The 18,704-nt window shown below is 33.3% G+C and overlaps 1 protein-coding gene across 2 annotated transcripts in view; it reads right to left on the reverse strand.

Annotated features, from left to right (window-relative positions):
• The window catches only part of SEMA3A (semaphorin 3A), a 318,166-nt gene that overhangs the window by 194,758 nt on the left and 104,704 nt on the right, over positions 1-18,704 (reverse strand). Inside the window, exons 1-2 of one of the 2 annotated variants that reach the window (XM_032276471.1) lie at positions 16,367-16,432; positions 15,702-15,895 (exon numbers count right to left, since the gene is read on the reverse strand). In XM_032276471.1, the coding sequence (XP_032132362.1) occupies positions 15,702-15,813 (112 nt within the window). In that variant the 5' untranslated portion in view covers positions 15,814-15,895; positions 16,367-16,432. Of the gene's footprint in view, positions 1-15,701; positions 15,896-16,366; positions 16,433-18,704 lie in introns of those variants that run through there. The other variant, XM_032276470.1, reaches the window with a different exon arrangement.

The raw sequence follows: 18,704 nt of genomic DNA on the forward strand, positions 1-18,704 counted from the left end.
AATGCCCATGAGTCTGGAACAGTGACTTAAAAATCCCAAGGATAATAGTTTGAAGAATCAGTATTTGTAGACCAAGTGAATCGTTTAACATCTAAGACTTAAGAGTGCTGTTTAAGAATGTAAACACATTTTTAAAGCATTTAATCTAACTTTTGAACCTGAAAAGGAGCAACTCCTGACATTCCCTGTTCAATTTCCAAGCCACTCTGACAATGTTAGTTTGTGAAGTGGAAGTAATTTACTTTGACAAAAGTAAATAATTCCAAAAATTTAGTAGGAAGTCGTTTTTCCTAATAGAATACAGTAGTGAAGATAACTGACTATGGAAACTGGAAAAATGTTACCATCTAAGCCTTCTTTCGCTGTTGCATAACAATGTCTAGCCCTGAGCCGTAAAATTAGACTACTTCAGTGGTGCTGTCAAGTTTCTTGGCAGTATTTTTGGAATGGTCTTCTATTATTAGGAACACCTAAGGAAAAAGTTAAGAAAATGCCTTCAAAAGTAAAAAGGACATGATGAAGCATGCTCATTCAAATAAAGCTCATGCATCTACATGAATCATTTAAGTAAAAGTAGTCAAAAGAATAAAACCATAATTTAGTGGAATGTCTTTAGAATTGTTATATCAGAAGAGAGAATGAGAAAAAGATACATCGTTTATGTAGCTGGTAGGGCTCATGAAGTATATTTTGATTTATTAAATATCATAAGGCACATTATAGTAAACCAACATAAACATAGGTTATTTGGTTTGCCTCAGTAGGAGATGCATTTCATTCTTCGAAGTGGTTATGATATAAAATTATCACCTCTGTTCTTTACCTACAGCCTCTGCCCATTATTATTACACAAGGTAAAACACTGTTTTCCTGGGCTAAAGGAAACCACATATTCTTAAGCACAACTTTAATCATAAATTAAACTTAATGAGATTATGGGAGCATGTTATTTGTTAATAATGATAAATTATTTTTATAAGTTTTCTTCCATGTATAATATTTATTATGTTCACTCTTATGAAGTACATTGAGAAAAAGTCTCTAGTAATTTTTATCAAACAATTAAATATCCTCTACAAAAGTGTAAATCGTTTTGTAAGCTGGAGTTGTTTCCTGCCTAAAATGAATAGGAGATGTAAGGAACAACAAAAGGGCTGATTTATTTTTAAGGAAATTTATCTTCCCCAATTCTACTTCACAACTTTTCTTTTCTCTGGATTCCACTCTTCTGACTTGATTTACTTCCATCTTTTTAATTGTCATGATAAGCTTCTGGATATATTATTGTATCAAACAACCGTATAGCTGCAACTACTGACATATATTGTCACCTTGCTCTTTCAACTCTCTCCTAATGTACACATCTTGGGTTAGTCACTCTTCATTAATCCTTTCAGAAGACAAAGAGAATAATAGAAAGTCACACACAACAATTACTATGTACTTCGCCTAAGTGCAGCCACACTGAATGAAATGATTTATTCAACCGAATGGTTAATACAATGTAGGGAAAAAGCAAACAAATTATCTTTTTTCTCTCCAAACATAGCTTAGGTATTTGCCTAATTGCCCACACCATTATCTCAACCTTTGAGTTATTTCACTTGTCTTGTTCCTTCAGTCCGCAGCTCTTATCTAATTCCTGTGTAAATAAGGCCTCTTTTGCTTTATTATGCTTATTAACTATTCAGCACTTTGATCACTTGATCTGATACTTCAGATTGTGAGTCTCATTCTTATATTTTCTATGTGTTATATTCACTGAAACTTTACCATGCCAAGCCCTTTGCTGAGTGCTCCATGTGTCTCATCCAAACACATTTTTTTAACAGGCACTGTCCAAGTCACATAACCTACACAACAATCCAAAAGAGGTAGATCTGTTATTACTATCCCCATCTTACAAATAAATATTAAGTTTTAGTGTGTTATGTTGTCCAAGGTCACACAGAAAATTAGTGTCAGATTTGAGCTCAAATCTCTCTGACTCCTAAAACCATGCTGTTAATTACTATACTGATTCTAACTAAACTGTAGTTCTTAACTTAGTGCCTTGCTAATGCACCCACATATATAAATTAAATATAATAATTATTGCAGTTTTGTAAATTATTTAACTATTTCCATTGGAAACTAAAGTGAAAGAGGGAACATATAGTTGCTGACTACTGCTGTTGTGGTGTCCTTTGTTTGCTTATAGGAGTCAAGTTACTTGCCCATGCTTATTCAATTAGTATCTCAACTTATCCCATACAATTTTCTTTCAAATGTCTCGGCAAAGTAAATCAGATGCTGTTGACACTTTCTCTCTTGCTTTTTATTCATTCTGCTTCCTTCAGCTAGGATGTTCTCCATTCTTTCCCATCCCTCCATGCCTGCCAAATGGGTTTTTGATTCCTATTTCAAATGCTTCTTCTCACATAAAGACTCTCCTGATTTCTTGACCCACTGTGATATCAGATTTTCTCAACACTCACAGTTCTTTATTGGGATATATCACATATTTTCCCCATAATGTGTGTTCTGACCATACTTGCCCACCTTTCCCACTGAATTTAAGCTCTTTGGGGCAGAACATATCATACTTATCTGTACATATCCCATAAATAATATTGCACTACATTGAATATTATATTAGTAGTTATTAGAGGAATGATCAAAGATTATACAGTCATTGATCACAGAGATACTCAGATTTTCAAAATTGGCTCCCATTGTCTTATTATCTGCCACTGCATTCCATATGAGGTTAAATTAATTTGCTGTTTCTCAGATACGCAGTATACATTAATGCCTCATGTCTCCAGACAGTGTGCTTCTACTAGGAAGCCCTTCTCCATTTTTTTCTTGCAAAACTTTTCTCATCTATATAAGCTCAGTTTAATTTTCTCTCTTTGTAAAACATATTTTCCTCATACTCAGTAGCATATTATAGAATAATTAACAAAATCAACGTCACCTCTGAACTTCATAGCATTTGTTTTACATCCAAATGATAAACCAATTTGCCTTGTCATTGTGTGGTGTAGTTTCTCCAGCACTATGTTGTGAGGTCTTGAGAATAGCAGCTAATCCTGTGTGTCTTTCTACTCCTGGTAATTATTACAATGATTGCTGCACAATCATACTTTGAAAATCTTTGTTCATTTGGAATGGATTTAACAGTTTTAAAAGAACATTTCCTAGTTGAGAAACAGAATAATAAGTATAGAAGCAAAAGTGTAATATTATGAAGACAAACATCAACAGTAATCAGAGTTATCCTGGAATCCTATACTAAATTGTAACAACAACAACAACATACAAACATTAACATATTTGAGTTGAATGAATTTTCTCTCTTCCAGCAATTTTCAAATCTAGTATGTTTAGTCAATGCATCTCTGCTTAGCTATTCTATTCCTGGCCATTCTCTTTCAAGCTTCCATCCCTCTACCATTGCTGCTTGAAATGAACTCCAAATGACAACTGGCATTTATTTACTAGACTATAAAATTAATTCTATTTTTGAAAATTTTGTGTTTTATAAATAATTAACTGGACGAGGCTGGATGTGGTGGCTCATGCCTGTAATCCAGCACTATGGGAGGCCAAGGTGGTTGGATCACCTGAGGTCAGGAGTTTGACACTAACCTGGCCAACATGGTGAAACCCTACCTCTACTAAAAATACAAAAATTAGCTGGGTGTGGTGTGTGCCTATAATCCCAGCTACTCGGGAGGCTGAGGCAGGAGGAGAATTACTTGAACCCAGGAGGCAGAGGTTACAGCGAGTCGAGATTGCACCACTGCACTCCAGCCTCGAAGACAGAGAGACTCCATCTCAAAAGAAAAGAAAAGAAAAGAAAAGAAAAGTTAACCTGACAATACACTAAATTCTAAGTAATCCGAGCTATATTGAAGATTTAAAGACTTTCTGCACAAAGACTGCCATTTATCTCTGTCCCAGTTACTTAGAGGTCCAGGCTTACTAAATAAAGGATGCATGTTAACCCAAGATGTGGAGGCTATTTCCTTTTTTTGAAATATTGTCAGTTTTATTTAGATATTCAGTATAACATTCACTTATTGGTTCCCTTAAATAAATACGTTAGAATGAGCAAAGGTTTATTTCTCACTTTTTATAAGAAAATTGGGAGTACAATACTCTTGACTTCAGTCTAACAAAATATGAGCTCGTGCTTTTTCTTCCACTGAAAAGTTGATGAGGTAATGCTTAAATACTTGTCTTTGGTTGCTTTTCTTTTGCCCCCGTTTTTTTCCCTGCTCAAATGTGTGTATGATGTCTAGTCACACTATTTTGAATTTGTGCTGTTTTAGTATCTGGGTTTACATAGAGCAGATGATAAACATATTTTAAAAGAGGCACAGCACCGTCATATTGAAACTGAGCTTCATTGTTTTGAATTTGAAGACAGGAAAACATTTATTTTTATTATATCTATTTCCTTTTCAAGAAGATATGATTCAGGTCTACACGATCAAAAAATATATGATGTTACATTACATATATTTTGTAATATATATGTGTATCTATAGATATACACCACACACACATATATACACATTTATATGTGTGTGTGTATATATATACATATATGTATATATATACATATATGTATATACGTATATACGTACATATATATACATATATACACATATGTATATACGTATATACGTACATATATATACATATATACACATATACATATGTATATACACACATATATATGTATGTATATATATACATATGTGTATATATATACATGTATATATGTATATATATACATATATACACGCACACATATAAATGTGTATATATATATGTACATATATATGTGTGTGTGTATATATATACATATATATACACACAGACATATAAATGTGTATATATATATGTACACCACACACATACATATGAGTAGAAAGAGTATATGACAGGAAAAAAATTGCTATCAGGCTAAAAGAAAAAAAAAGGGGACTTTTTAAAAAATAAAAGTTAACTGTAGTCAGACTAAAATGCTACTCTTGGCAAAAGTAGGTTTTCAGAGACAGACTGACGTCATTATGTCTAACTACAGCTACTTACATTTTAACAATTACTTAAGGAAAAAAATATTTTCCTTTAAATATTGTATCCTAAAAATAATGTAATGGCACAAAGTAGAGCTATAATTTACATTTATTGGACTTTACTAAGAAAACACTAGTAGTTTTACAAATTTATCACTGATTATTTTTACATTTAAGTTACTATTTTTAAAAAGTTGCTCTTCGTGATGTGGTTATAATTTATAACCACAGACTGTCTAAGATTTTAAACTAAAACTATACCTCACCTTCACATATCATTTACATATACTTATTGCTTCCACATGTCTGGCATAAGGTAAAATAGTTTATGAGCATTGTAGTACAGCTAAAGCCACAATGAAATAAAATTCACCTTTGTCGAGAGTACCTCAGAAACTTATTCATGTTGGTGCATAAAGTATTTTCCAAATGAATTCTGTCTTTTCAGAAAAACTCTATAAAACCTGACTGTGGTTAGTGTCACCTCCTTTTCTAATGACGTCTACATTTCTCAGTCTGGCTTCCAAGTGTCTTCTATTAGACAAAAGCCCCTTTAAGTTGCTCTCAACATGTTCTTCATTCTATTTACTAGATTCAGACTGCAAGTTTATTTTCTTGAGTGACTGAATATCCTCTTTCCTGCAAATGGGCTATTCGCAATCACAGGTGGTTCATAGAATTGGTCAGCTAGACTGAGACTTTGTATCTACAAGGTTTCATTCAGACTTGGAGGCATATTAAATAGAAATATTGTGTTAATTCCTATGTGGATTCAATACTCCTTAAGTTGTCATGAAGGATGTTGTGTCTTCATGGACCAAGTCATAACAAAATAATATTCAAGGCAACCATTACGCCATTTTAGAGGATATGTTGTAAGTACAGGAGCAAATAAAACTAGTCATTTCCTGGTTATTTTTACTGAATATTAAATGACTGACTTTAGTTCATGTTGAAAACAAATTGGAACTTACAGTCTGTGAGATGCAGCCAACCCTTTCCTGAAGAAACAGGTGCTTCCTTGCTCACCCTGTCTCATTAAGTACTCAGTTCCACAAGAACTAATGATCAGGTCTCCTTTTATCCCCATCATTAACTTCATGTACACATTCATATGAGTCCAGTGAAATCACACTTAAAACAGTTACACAAATTACATTGATTTTATGCTTAACACACTTAAACCTGTGTTAAACAATAGGTCTACACTTAAGACATTTAGCTTCATCTAAATGTAGGTGAAAGACTAAGACTCAGTTTTTTTCATCAGTTGTTTACTCGAAACATTATCGTTTTACAAAGCCTCCTCAATCTTCATTGACTAGCAGATATTGACAAACTTCACGTTTTAAAACATTCTATGTTTCTCTGAAAGACACATACTACACATATAATAATTGTGATATTGTTATTATTACTATTAATATAATCTCCAAACCAAGTAACAGCTAAACAGTACACACATGTAAACCACTACAAGAGAACAAAGTACTGTAATCTAAAACCTAGGCATTACTAATCTGTCTTAAGGAATTAATCGTTATTGAATATCTTCTATGTATCAAGCACTGGTTGGGCACCTTACATGCATATTTTCATTGTCTCTATAACAGCCTCTGAGTGGTAACTATTCTCCCCATATTAATGAAGAAGAAACTGAGGCTGAAAAAAATAATACCATGCCACAGTCCTCACACCCAGAAAGCATCAGAGCCTATTCAACGTTTCCATTACTGTAAGGTTCCTCTTGTCCTTGTGAAATTTTTGTTCCAATAGCCATATATGAAAACTCCATTGATTTTCAATAAGCCAACAAGTAAGTTCATCACTTCTTTGTGGTGTGCCTTTTGGCAAAGTACATTACCACTCCATGCCCGTTTCCTCATCCAAAAAAGAAAAATCATGATGTTATTGATTTTCAGGGACTATGTAGGATAGTACATGTAAACTACTTTACGTAGTGCTAAGTAGGACAGGCTACATGATTTGCAGAGCCCGATGCAAAACAAAAATGCGGGGTACCTTTTCCAGAAATTACCAAAAATTTCAAGATGGCAACAGTAGAGCATTACCAAGCCCAAGCATGGGGCCCTTGTCAGCTCAGGACCTTGCGACACTGCAGGTTGCTCATCTTGAGGCCAGCCCTGGAGCTCGGGGTTAGAGTGAAGTTAGCATTTCTATCTCCTTGTATCTTCACTTTGCTTTCTTTGTCCTTGGTGTCTCGCTCCTATATCCCTACCACCTCTTCATTCTTGAAACCTCATGTTTAATTTCCTCCTGGAAGCCCCAGATATATCCTTGTTTTCTCCTCTGAATGGGGCATGATGCAAGGTGCCCTGGGAAGGTCAACCACAAACGACAGATCACGGACAATCGTGAACTGCTTAAGACCTGACACAAAGCAAAGGGAGAGACCGTCTCTCAAGACCTGCATCCAAATCCTTCATTCTTCTGCTCTAATAATTAGTGTTTTAATTTCAGTAATCTCAATTAAATGTAAAGAAAAATAATAGTCTCTCCCTTTGCTTTCTGTCAGGTCTTAAGCAGTTTAGATGAGTTATATGGCTTCATGTGTCTATCTTATACATAAAGTACATGTAAAAACTACTTAATACTGATGCTTTTGTAAATAAAGTTTGCAGAGCTTATGAAAACATACTTTCATGTAAGCTGGTTCTTAAGGGATACTAACAGAACAGAGTCTATTCTCTTGAAATTCAAATTTGAAGATTTAAACAAAATTTCTGACCCATAGTATGAAGACTCATAATCACTTTGACAGCTTGATTTGATCTCAGGTGTAAACAACTTTGTTTTAGCTATGCCCAAATATATTTCTAAGAGTTTGGATTATGTATTAATAATTTTTCAGTACCACTTAATAACTATGATTTGTATATAGTAACAATGCTGTTAGTAGTTGTCCCATTGTCCTTTCCTGGCAATATTTCTACCTTGTCACAATAACTATATATACATATATATTTTAAAGAATTTTCCATTGAACATTGTAAGCTTGTTTTCTAAATGTCAATCTATAGATCTATATATAAGCGGCCTAAGGAAATTAGCCTACTATCCTCTCCCACCCTCTCAATCAGGATCTTAAATAAAGAATTCAACATATATCACACTTTAGCAAAGATTCCCATGGTATTTCTTGTCACATCTATTCTCCTGAGTAAGTCTGAGGATGAAAGTGGATCACACTCTCAGGCTGTGGAATGCAAGGCCAAGGGAAGAAAAAGGATGACTTGGAGATGTGGCTTAGGGAGCAATGAGCAACTGTTGCTCTTTGCTTAGGAAAACCATAGAAGAAGAAGCCAGAAAGCCTCTGAAATGGTGAATCTCAGCAAGCTGTCAGACAGCCAAGCCTGGATTCTCCTGAAAGTATGGACAATGAAAAAGAGCCAATTGAAATTACTCAAGGATTACATTTACAACTTTGTTTGGTAGAACTGATTTGATCTACACAAATATTCAGATACAATGAGACTGAGAATGGCATATTTTCACTTATCTTTAGCTACTACTTGGTTTGAGAGTAATCTTACTTTCTTTTCTAGCTGTATATACTATAATCTGATAAAAGGATAAGAAAAATCAGGGTTTTTGTCCAAAGGAATGAAATAATTCCTCAGCCTGGTTCCCGGTTCCTAGAGTCTTCCAATGTATATATATTGTATATTTTCTATCTCTTAGCTGCAGACTAACAAATATGACCTGGATACTTTCTGATTCAGTTCTGAAATAGGCATGGCTCAGAAAGAGATACTATTTATGGAAATAGTATTACTCTCACAATCCTCTGTGCACACTTAAATGCCTTGACTGATACCCTCCTGCCCTGCCACCTAACACTAAACTTACTTTCTCTACTATAGATTATAATGCACAATTTATTTATAACGAATTGGTTTATTGTAAATTTACATTATTATCTCCAAAAATAATTTCATTTTATTAACAGGCATATTATGTTTATTTTTAAAAGGTATGTTGAATAAAGCACAAAATCATTCAACAATGAATAATTCTGTACTAGCCACTGAGAATATGAAGATGAAAAATAATACATATCTGGCCTTGAGAACCTCACAATCTGGCACAAGAAGATGATTCACATAAGTAGTTTCACAGACTAAATGAGTCAATTGACGTATTCAATGGAAGGAAGCTTCATTCGGTTTGCTGATGAAGACTCAAGTGTGTGATGTTATATTTTATCTAAAGACATGTTTATGATTGCCACAACGCTTTAGGTTACTGTAAGTTTTGGTCAACATAGTTTCCCACACCACATTTCTCCAAGCAAGGAAAACCTAGAAATGCAGGTTTAATGACTCATTCAGGAGATGACAAGATTCCTTAAGATATGTGGTTCCTTTAAGTTTTACTCTAAGCTTGTAAAAACTACCAAGACCAAACTATTCTTCATATTTATCAACAGAATTTTATTTTTGCTTATCTTCATTCCCTAATTCAAGTATAAATTGTATATTTTCTTATCCTGGACTTGACAGACTCCAGCTTTGTTACTGTTTGGAAATAGTGTGTGGATTCCCTATTTATACTGATGTTTATGTCTTGGCAATAGAGGAGCTGGTAGCTGGAGACATTCATACTAATTTGTGTCAGACAGAACTTATTGATTCTTCTATATGTTTAATTAATATAACAATGTTAAACAACCTACAAATTAAAAGGAGTCATCCTTTTAAAAACATACCACATGTAATTTTCTTAACATTATTTTACCTCTTCATCTAGCTACTCTCCAATTATAAATGGTTGTAATAATGTGCCACAGGCCGGTTACTTCATTCCTGGGAAGCATACATCATATAATATATAATATTTAATATATTATACAGGCACACGAATCTCTGCTTCCATCATTCTAATTGTTTACTACCATTGTTTCATTAATTATTTTATTTTATATTTTACAGATTAATTTCACATATCAAGTCTTCTTTAAGTTAAAATACATGTATTTGCTTTTTACTTAGAACTATTTACTTTTTCAGGATCAAAATGTACCAATAAATGCATACAAAGACCACATCAATATCTTCAGCAAATTTCATTTTAACTAATGCTTCTGTTTTGTGAATGTTAAATTTCATGACTATTATGCCAATTTTTCCAAATTTGTCTGCACACCTTATTCTGTGCATATTTACCCTAGTAGCCTACTGATTCCCAAATTAATGACAGAGCCGTCACAAATTGCTAGTGCCACCTATTAGTGGAAGCATAGAACTGCAAATCATGCAAATTCCTTTATATAGCACCTTAGAAATCATGAGGGGTAAAAGCCATCCCAAGATTCACACTTGTTCTAAGGTACGTTTACAACTGTTGGTCTTTAAAATAAGCCCTTAACATGTACAAAACTTATTTCAATACTGTCATCAGTTTTGGAGATTTTACCTCTATAACTTGGCAGCAATGAATTATTTATCATATATTATTTTTTTATAAAGGTTGACAAGAGCAATATCTTATTTGATTAATATGTAACTGTATTATCATGACTTTGTAAATAAAAGTTGTTGGATAATCATCAATTCAAAATTTATGGTAGTATTGGTTATTTCGGAAGATTCTGTAAAAATTCAAGTTAAACATTATTCAGAATAATCCTGACTTTAGATTTTGAAATTCTCCAAAAGTTGTGAAGGTGCGGTATTTTGACTTTTGGAGCTATTATACAAAGGTGTGTCACTGGAGTTAAAATGAGAAAAATTGGGATAAGTTAAACCACACAACTCCTTAGAGACAACTTAAAGTTCATGATGACTTTAAAATACACGTTTCTTAAAGCACAAACCTGAAAACAATGATACAAAATTTAATGTCCAATAAAAGTATATATACATATTAAGCATAATATCCTCCATAACAACAATTTAACATTAATTTTTGTTATTAGGAACATATGCAGTCATAGTAATTGATTCTAATTAAACTTATTCCTGAAAGATCCTTGAATGACATTAAATCTTTACTACAGATTATAAGGATAATTGACCACAAATTATATGATTTCTATAATTAAAATCAGAAAATAAAGGAAAATTAGATATCACAGATCAATATATCTGTTTAGTTTGCTAATATTTTAGCAAACCATGTATTTCATGTCACTGACAGTAGAACTCTAAAAATCATTCATATGAAGAAAAAATATTCTGAAAAGCTGGAATTGGAAAAAATATCTATTTAGTATTCATATTTATTTAAGCTGTTAAGGACGGAATATCATTATTAAAGCTGGTGGGTTAGAGGCTTACATCAATTTGTTTTGTGGTCTCAGTTACTTTCTTGATTGCTAAAGTCTACACTGTATAAATTCTTTCAAAGCTTAATCTAGTTGGCAGCTTTAAGCAGAGAATCCACAAATTGGAGACTTTCACTAGCCCTCATCTGAGCTGATCAGCATTGAATCAAAAGATGTGTGCCTATTTTATGTTCATTTTATATTATTTTGCCAGGGTATACTTGTTGAATAGATGAATAAAAAGTTCTAGTTTTCAGTGTTTTTAAATTCAAGATTTCAGAATCAAAATATGACTTATAAGGTGAATAGAATTTGAGAAGAAAAGGTCATCCAAAGTTCTGCTAACAAATATACAGTGAGTATTTGAGAAAAGGCATGCAAATAATTGATAACTTCTTTGCTCTATGCATGTATGTGTGTGAATCTGTGGGTTTGTCTTCCCCCCAATCCCCAAATATCTTTCCTAGAAACATTCCATTTTAGCTATGAGGAGATTTTTAGGGTAAGACTAACTCTATCCTCTACTATTATGTGAATGTTCAAGATATCCATGAAAACTTTTCATGGAATACAAAAGACAACACCCACTCTATTATTTTATATATATACACACCTATATATAATTTAAAATATCAACATCATTTTAAATCAATAATTTTATTTGTGAAGAATTATATTGTGATTCACAACTTGTAGATTGCTGAGGTTATTTTCACAATTATAAATGAAGTTATTTTCTGAATTATAAAATTATAAAATAAAGTTATATTTTCAATGTATTGAAATATATGTATGTATATACCTATGTGTACACATAAATGTACTGGTGTATACACAGACACACACACACACAAATACTCCTCTGATGAAAGTAAAGAAAAATTTAAAGGAAAGACAAGAAGTTTAATTAGAAAATCATTATTCATATTAATTTTTGAACTAATTGTAATTTATTGAACAAAAGGTAAAGAACTTTTGCAAATCTTACTTCAGAAATTTTAACTAAATAAAATTATCTTCTTGTCTCAAAGATACATATGAGAATTTTGATTTAATTGATAATCTTGTTCTTACAATAACAACTTGAGTCTGAAAAAAAACAAAAACTTTAGAAAATAGAAAAAAGCCTTCAGAATGTCTACCACTTTTTAAAGTGCTATTTACTAAGTCCTTCCTATGAAGTTAAGGTTAAAATCATTGATTTAACCTTTGGATTCACAGGATCACCACCACATTGAGACTTGCATGTGTCTTTGATTTCTACCAAAACTGAAGCACACAGTGTCCTGGAATAGCCCATTACATTGAATGATGGAACATTTGTCATTTGTTTAAAACCCAAACCCTAATTATTTTCTTGTGATTCATGCAGGTTTTTCTGAAGACTTCATTGTATCACATATTCCAAATGGAAGATTATATGATTTTCTAGTATTTCATGAGAAAAGTGAAATTTTGCTAGTTTTGTAGAGGAAATAAACACTTATGTACCACCTTTTCAAATAAGGATTTTGCCATTTAGCCTTATTACATACATTTAAAGAAGACAAAAGTATTTCTGAGCGAATGTTTCTTAAGGATAGTTTCTATGTGACTGCTGAGATTTACAGAGTTCTCACATTTTCTTCCCCCATAAGGATTCTAAATCAGATTGGTACAGAGGAAAAGCCAGCATACCCCATTTTTCTAATATTATCACTTCTCCAGATGGTCCTGAACACATCTATTCAATTCCTTTTCCCTAGAAAGTAAAGAGGTATCTTATTAGATATGTATAGCCGCTACAAAGGCTATCTTCCTGTTTTTACTTTTTTTTTTTTTTAAATATATCAAGGCTCCTTCATCTCCTACCAAGCAAAAATGACAAGTGGAAAGTAAGCACAGTGATTGCCTGAAACTTCATCTTGGCAACCTGAGCAATGAGAGAGTTAATGGTGGATCTTTGAAAACAAGTGACCATGGGAAATTAAGGTTGGCAGGGATTTAACTCTTCATGAATCATGCTGGAATATTTTTAAGGGCGATGCAGTGGATGTTTTAACTGTGTCTGACATCTAATTAAGGAGAAACAAGAGGTAGCTTAAAAAAAATTTCTATTGTACCTTAGAAACAAAGTACTGACAACTGGCTACCAGACACTTGCTTTGGCCAAACAAATGTAGATGTAGAGACCAAAAGGTAATGACAGATTGATAAAATAACAGAAAAAACTTTCCTCATCCCACTCCTTTTATTCTTCTTGCTGTTGTTCATTTCAAAGTTTATTTTACCAAATTATTAAGCTCTAGGTAAATCAATGAAATTGTTATGTAGCTATAGAGCAGTTTTTTACTTAAAGGAGAATAGAATAATTCTAATGCATGCCACTACTAAAAAAGGCTTGTTAAGACAGTATCAAATCTATACACCTTGCTGATATATACAGCTTGCTTCATTGGATAGGTTTAAAGTGTACAACAAAGGATACTCAAATTAAATGACATCTTTTTAATGTACAGAAAGAACAAGTGCTTCCTCTATCATGCAGAGTAACCTATTACCATGGAAATAAAATTCTTGCAAAATAAAGAAGCATTATTCCCTATTTTTATTTTATTTTAAAATGTATTTAGCACTTAGATATATTCAAACTTAGTAGATTTTTAAAATATATTTAATGATTTTAACCTTGTTAAACTAAAAATATTACAAATAGCCAGTCATATCTTTGAGAGCTAAAGTTCCATGTAAAACTTACTCATAGGGAACATAAACTTGGATAATGTGGACAATCAACTTAGATTTATTTGCTGTCACCTTGCAAGGAGTGAAAATAGAAAGCAAAACTGATAAAAGCACAGATACCATAATATCATATACTATGGAAATAATTTAAAGACACTTACTAAATTAATTAAATAATGAATGTTATATGGTTTTTTAAAAAAAAACTTACATAAATACAATTGCACTTCTGTTTGCTGATGTTTAAATCTATTCCCAAATTGATACCAGGAAAACATTATAACAAAAAATAACTAGATATTCTAAATCAATGAATTTTCTCTAATGAGAACTAAATCCAAATAAACACATTAATAGGTGTTTAATTTTCTAATTCAAAGTGTGAAAATTACATCTCTTTCTTATTTGAAATCCTCATTCACACTAGGACATTCAGAAAGAGATGTTCCCCATCATTTGAGAATTAAAAAATATGTTTTCTGGCATAAGAGCAATTTACAGTAGACAGACATCTCTACAAATACATTTAATAATTTTTCTTTTAACTTATAAGCAAAAAATAAGCTTAATTAGAGCTTCTCCTGCTCCACCCCCAATTTCAGAAATCTGAGAATCATAAGAAATCAACACCTTAGGGAGTAAAACTACTTAAGTTAGAGCAGTTTAATCTTCAATTCCATTTTAATAATACCTGGGATATAGAAATATTTTCTGCCACTAAATTTATGTATATCATTGTGGGATCTACTTTAGCATTAGTTTATATACCATCTATCAATAAGATCTATCTAAGCAAATGTAGAAAAAATATCTTATAAAAATCCTCATTAAAAAATAAGCACATACATTAAATTGTAACCAAATAAAGTACTAGCGAAAAAGCTCTTTATTCTCTCTTAAATTTATACTTTTTAAGAGAAGTTTACACAACTACCTATGCAAGTAGAGAGTAATGTGTCTGCAATTCTCACTCAAGCACATATAGAATTAAATAACATAATATTTCAAAGACTTCAAATTTACACAAATTAGCCAAATACACAGTCTTTTGTACCATCATAACACACTGTGGAAAAACTAGTCTGTTCCATCCAGTTTATGCTCTCTTGGCAAACCATGATCTACTGCTTATGTTAAGCATCTGATTGTCAGATTTGAACAAACTGAATATTCATGATGACGATTAACCATTTCATGTCTAAAACTAAGAAGACACAATTCATCATAGTAATTATTATAGGTAAGGCATGCACATCTACAAAGAGACCATTTTTGCATTTGTATTTTTTAGAAAATATTTCAATAGAAGTAAAGTCAGAAAAATTAACAGGCATAAGATACGATACTAAGATATACAGATCAGCGTGTACCAGGCATACAGCTCTTTTCAGCAAATGTGATTAAATGTTCTTTGTTTGCATTTAAATTGTCATATATCAAACAGAAGACATGCTTTTTACAAAAGGGTTTAAAACATCTCAGAAAGAGACACATAATCACATAGGTTTTCCAGGTTAAACTAAAGGTTTGATGATTTGGGGTTGGGAGGGAGTTCAAGGAATGAAAGCGGGGGGGCTGTTATTACAAAGCCAACCAAATAAAAGAAAAATAAGGTTTACCTTTGTAGGATAATTTCAGCCTTGGCACATTGTTCTTCCCATTTTGATAGTTTGCTCTTGCTGCAAGTAATACTCCCCAGGAAAGACAGACAATCCTAGTTAACCAGCCCATGCTGCAGACGCTGTAGGTTCCTTTGCTGCTTTAGTCTTCGTTCCTGTATTGTGCGGCCAGAGAAGTTCAAACAATCTGGAAACTGGAGGTAACAGGTGATTTAGGTCAGTTTCATTCATAAATGCAGACAATCAAGACCTCATGGCAACACTAACACCTCTTCTTCTGTAACAGTCACTGAAGCACAGAAACTTCAAACCCTCCAAAAAGAAAAAAAAAAAAAAAAAATCCGAGCCAGGCACTGGATAATGAGGCACAACTGTTGTGTGGAAAGAAAAAAAAAAAAAAAAAATTAACAAGGTCTGCTGCAGTGGTGCTTAAGAACCAGTTCCTTTTATCTAAGCTCCTCTGATAGCTGGTGGCGGACTCTAATCCTGCTCCCTGCTTCATTCGGCTCCGGGGAAGCAGAATGAAAGGGAAACAGGCAGAGAGAGAGAGAGAGAGAAAGAGAGAGAGAGAGAAAGAGAGAAGCCGTGAGCAGCGCGGAGTTTTCCTGCACGCACGTAGGGGGAGATGACACAAGATCCCACAGACAGGTTTCCCCAACACTCACTAGACTGGCTGACAATGGGAGAACAGGCGAGCTCAACCCACTCCCCTTCCCTCCTGTCACACAACACATGCAAAAAACATCTCGTAGAGATTAGAGCCGAGCCGGGAGCAGAACCCTCCGGCGTGCCTGTGAAAGGCATGTAGCTATAAATTTACTTCCCAAGGCAAGCGTTGTTTCATAGCCATTTTTGGGTGCAATTTTGGATTTTTAAAAATCTGAATTCCACTACCTACAAAATTTACAATTCTTGTTCATTATGCAATCCTGCTGAACTTGTGCATTATATGTGTGTGTGCCTGTGTGTCTATATATCCTCATCAATACAACTTTAACCACTGAAGGTTTTAAAGCCTTGTTAGAGATCATTCCCTCCTCCCAACTAACCCCCTGGGCTCAGCCACCCCCTTCCTCTGTCCCACTGCAATTTCAGGGAAGAAATTCCTAGTAAAGCCCATTCCAACAATCAGTTCAAGACAAATATAGGTCCTCTGAGACTTATAAATTACAACAGGGGATTCTCAAAAGGATACTCAGAATTTAAAAACATCTATAGTTTTCCAGCTTCTGGAATGCTATGGCTAACATTGTTAATGCATCACATCTCATTAATTAAAGCCACTTCCCTAGTTTTGGTTTAAAGGGCAGCGGAAGATGACAAAGTTCACAAAAGTCCCTGCTGAGTGTCAAAGAGTAACATAAAAAGAATATTTCTGTGTCTTCATGAGCTGCTGAAGGGTTACTAAATTTTCTGTGGGACACACAGGCATATATTCAGGCAGTCATAGGAACACCATTAGTTCCTTCCTAAACAAGTATGTTGTCTGTGGCCTCTCAATTTTCTCTTATTTTTCATTCAGTTTTTCTCAAAGATGATGTTTTTACAAGAATCTTTAGAGATGTATAAAAAAGTTAACAGGACAGAACTTTCTCTTCTTTATTCCCCAACTCTTTCTGCCCTACCCCCTCCTACCGCCACTCCCCACCCCCACCTCCAGATACAGTACAGCGCTAGGAATCCAGACACTCAGCTTCAATAGTATGGAAACTTCTTGGCTGAAGGGAGAGTGTGGGTCTCACAATTAAAAATATAAACACCTACTGAAAGTGGCTTAGTATTCTTAAGAAAATTATCTAACCATTGTCACTACAACTTTCATTACTTAATGTCTCTACTGTATACCAATAGAGAAAGCACAGCGCCCTCTCTCTCTCGCCTTTGGACGTGTGGCTTGTGTGAATGTAGGTGGAGAAGGAGGAAGAGGACCAGGAGGATTTAAAGAGGGGAGAATGGGGAAAAGGGAGGAGGAATTCTGCCTCTACTTCACTAGATTGATTCATCAAACAGATCTTATTGTATTTGTCAGTTTCCGCAAGCCTATTGATCAGCCAGTATTGTTAAGAAAATAAAATCCTAAAATAATGTTGATTTTACTGATTCCCACACTTGTTATCCTGGGCACTTTTCACGCTCTAGGCAATGGATTAAGGTTACAAATGACAAGAGGCTTGTCTGTCTTCCATGGATTACTCTCCATAGACATTCATTCTGCAGAGGAATTCATGTCGCTTTGGGATTATTTCAAAGAATGGACTAATGAATTATCCTATTGAAATCTCACATATAATTAGCTTAAATACTTTAAATAGTTTTATCATTTTCATTAGTATATATTTTACATGTCTTAAAATATATTCATATTTTTACTTTAGTTTTGTTTTCTAGAATAGAAGAGCAAGTTTATTTTGTCAAAACTAAACAGGATAATCTTTATAAGAGTGTCCATTTCACCCGTGTCACGTCTAATCCTAAGACATTTTGATGTGTTCCAGGTAAAATAAAACGTTGTAAGTAAATTTCAATAAAAGAGGGTCAAAATTGGCTCCAGTGGGGAAGAAAGACATTCAGTCTAGATTTTGAACCACAAAATCAGGACACAGTTATTTCATTTCATAAAACAAATAAATTAATGTTGATGCATGAAAGTTGGTAGCACAGATACCCCCATACACAAACTATTTTTTCTAAACTGTGATATGCTTATTTATATTTGATATTTTTCTTATCCTCAAATTACTTACGATTTTGTGTTTTTCCAGATATTTAAAAGTTTCATAGGTTTGCACTTACATTTGCTTTTCTGCAGATTTTTTATTAAAAAAAATGTGAACATAGTAAATTCTTCAGGCAAACTAACTGTCCTAGACTGATTAAATTATAAAATAGTAGAAATGTCTGGTCACACATAGATAATCCAAATGTTAAATAAAAAATGAAAGAAGAAAGTAAATGCCTGACAAATACTTACAAAAGCATTCCGAATATTTTCTTTCTATTGCC

Source organism: Sapajus apella, unplaced genomic scaffold (genome assembly GCF_009761245.1).
Source record: "Sapajus apella isolate SASKATOON/1434 unplaced genomic scaffold, GSC_monkey_1.0 scaffold7, whole genome shotgun sequence".
In the NCBI taxonomy this organism is placed as follows: Eukaryota; Metazoa; Chordata; class Mammalia; order Primates; family Cebidae; genus Sapajus; species Sapajus apella.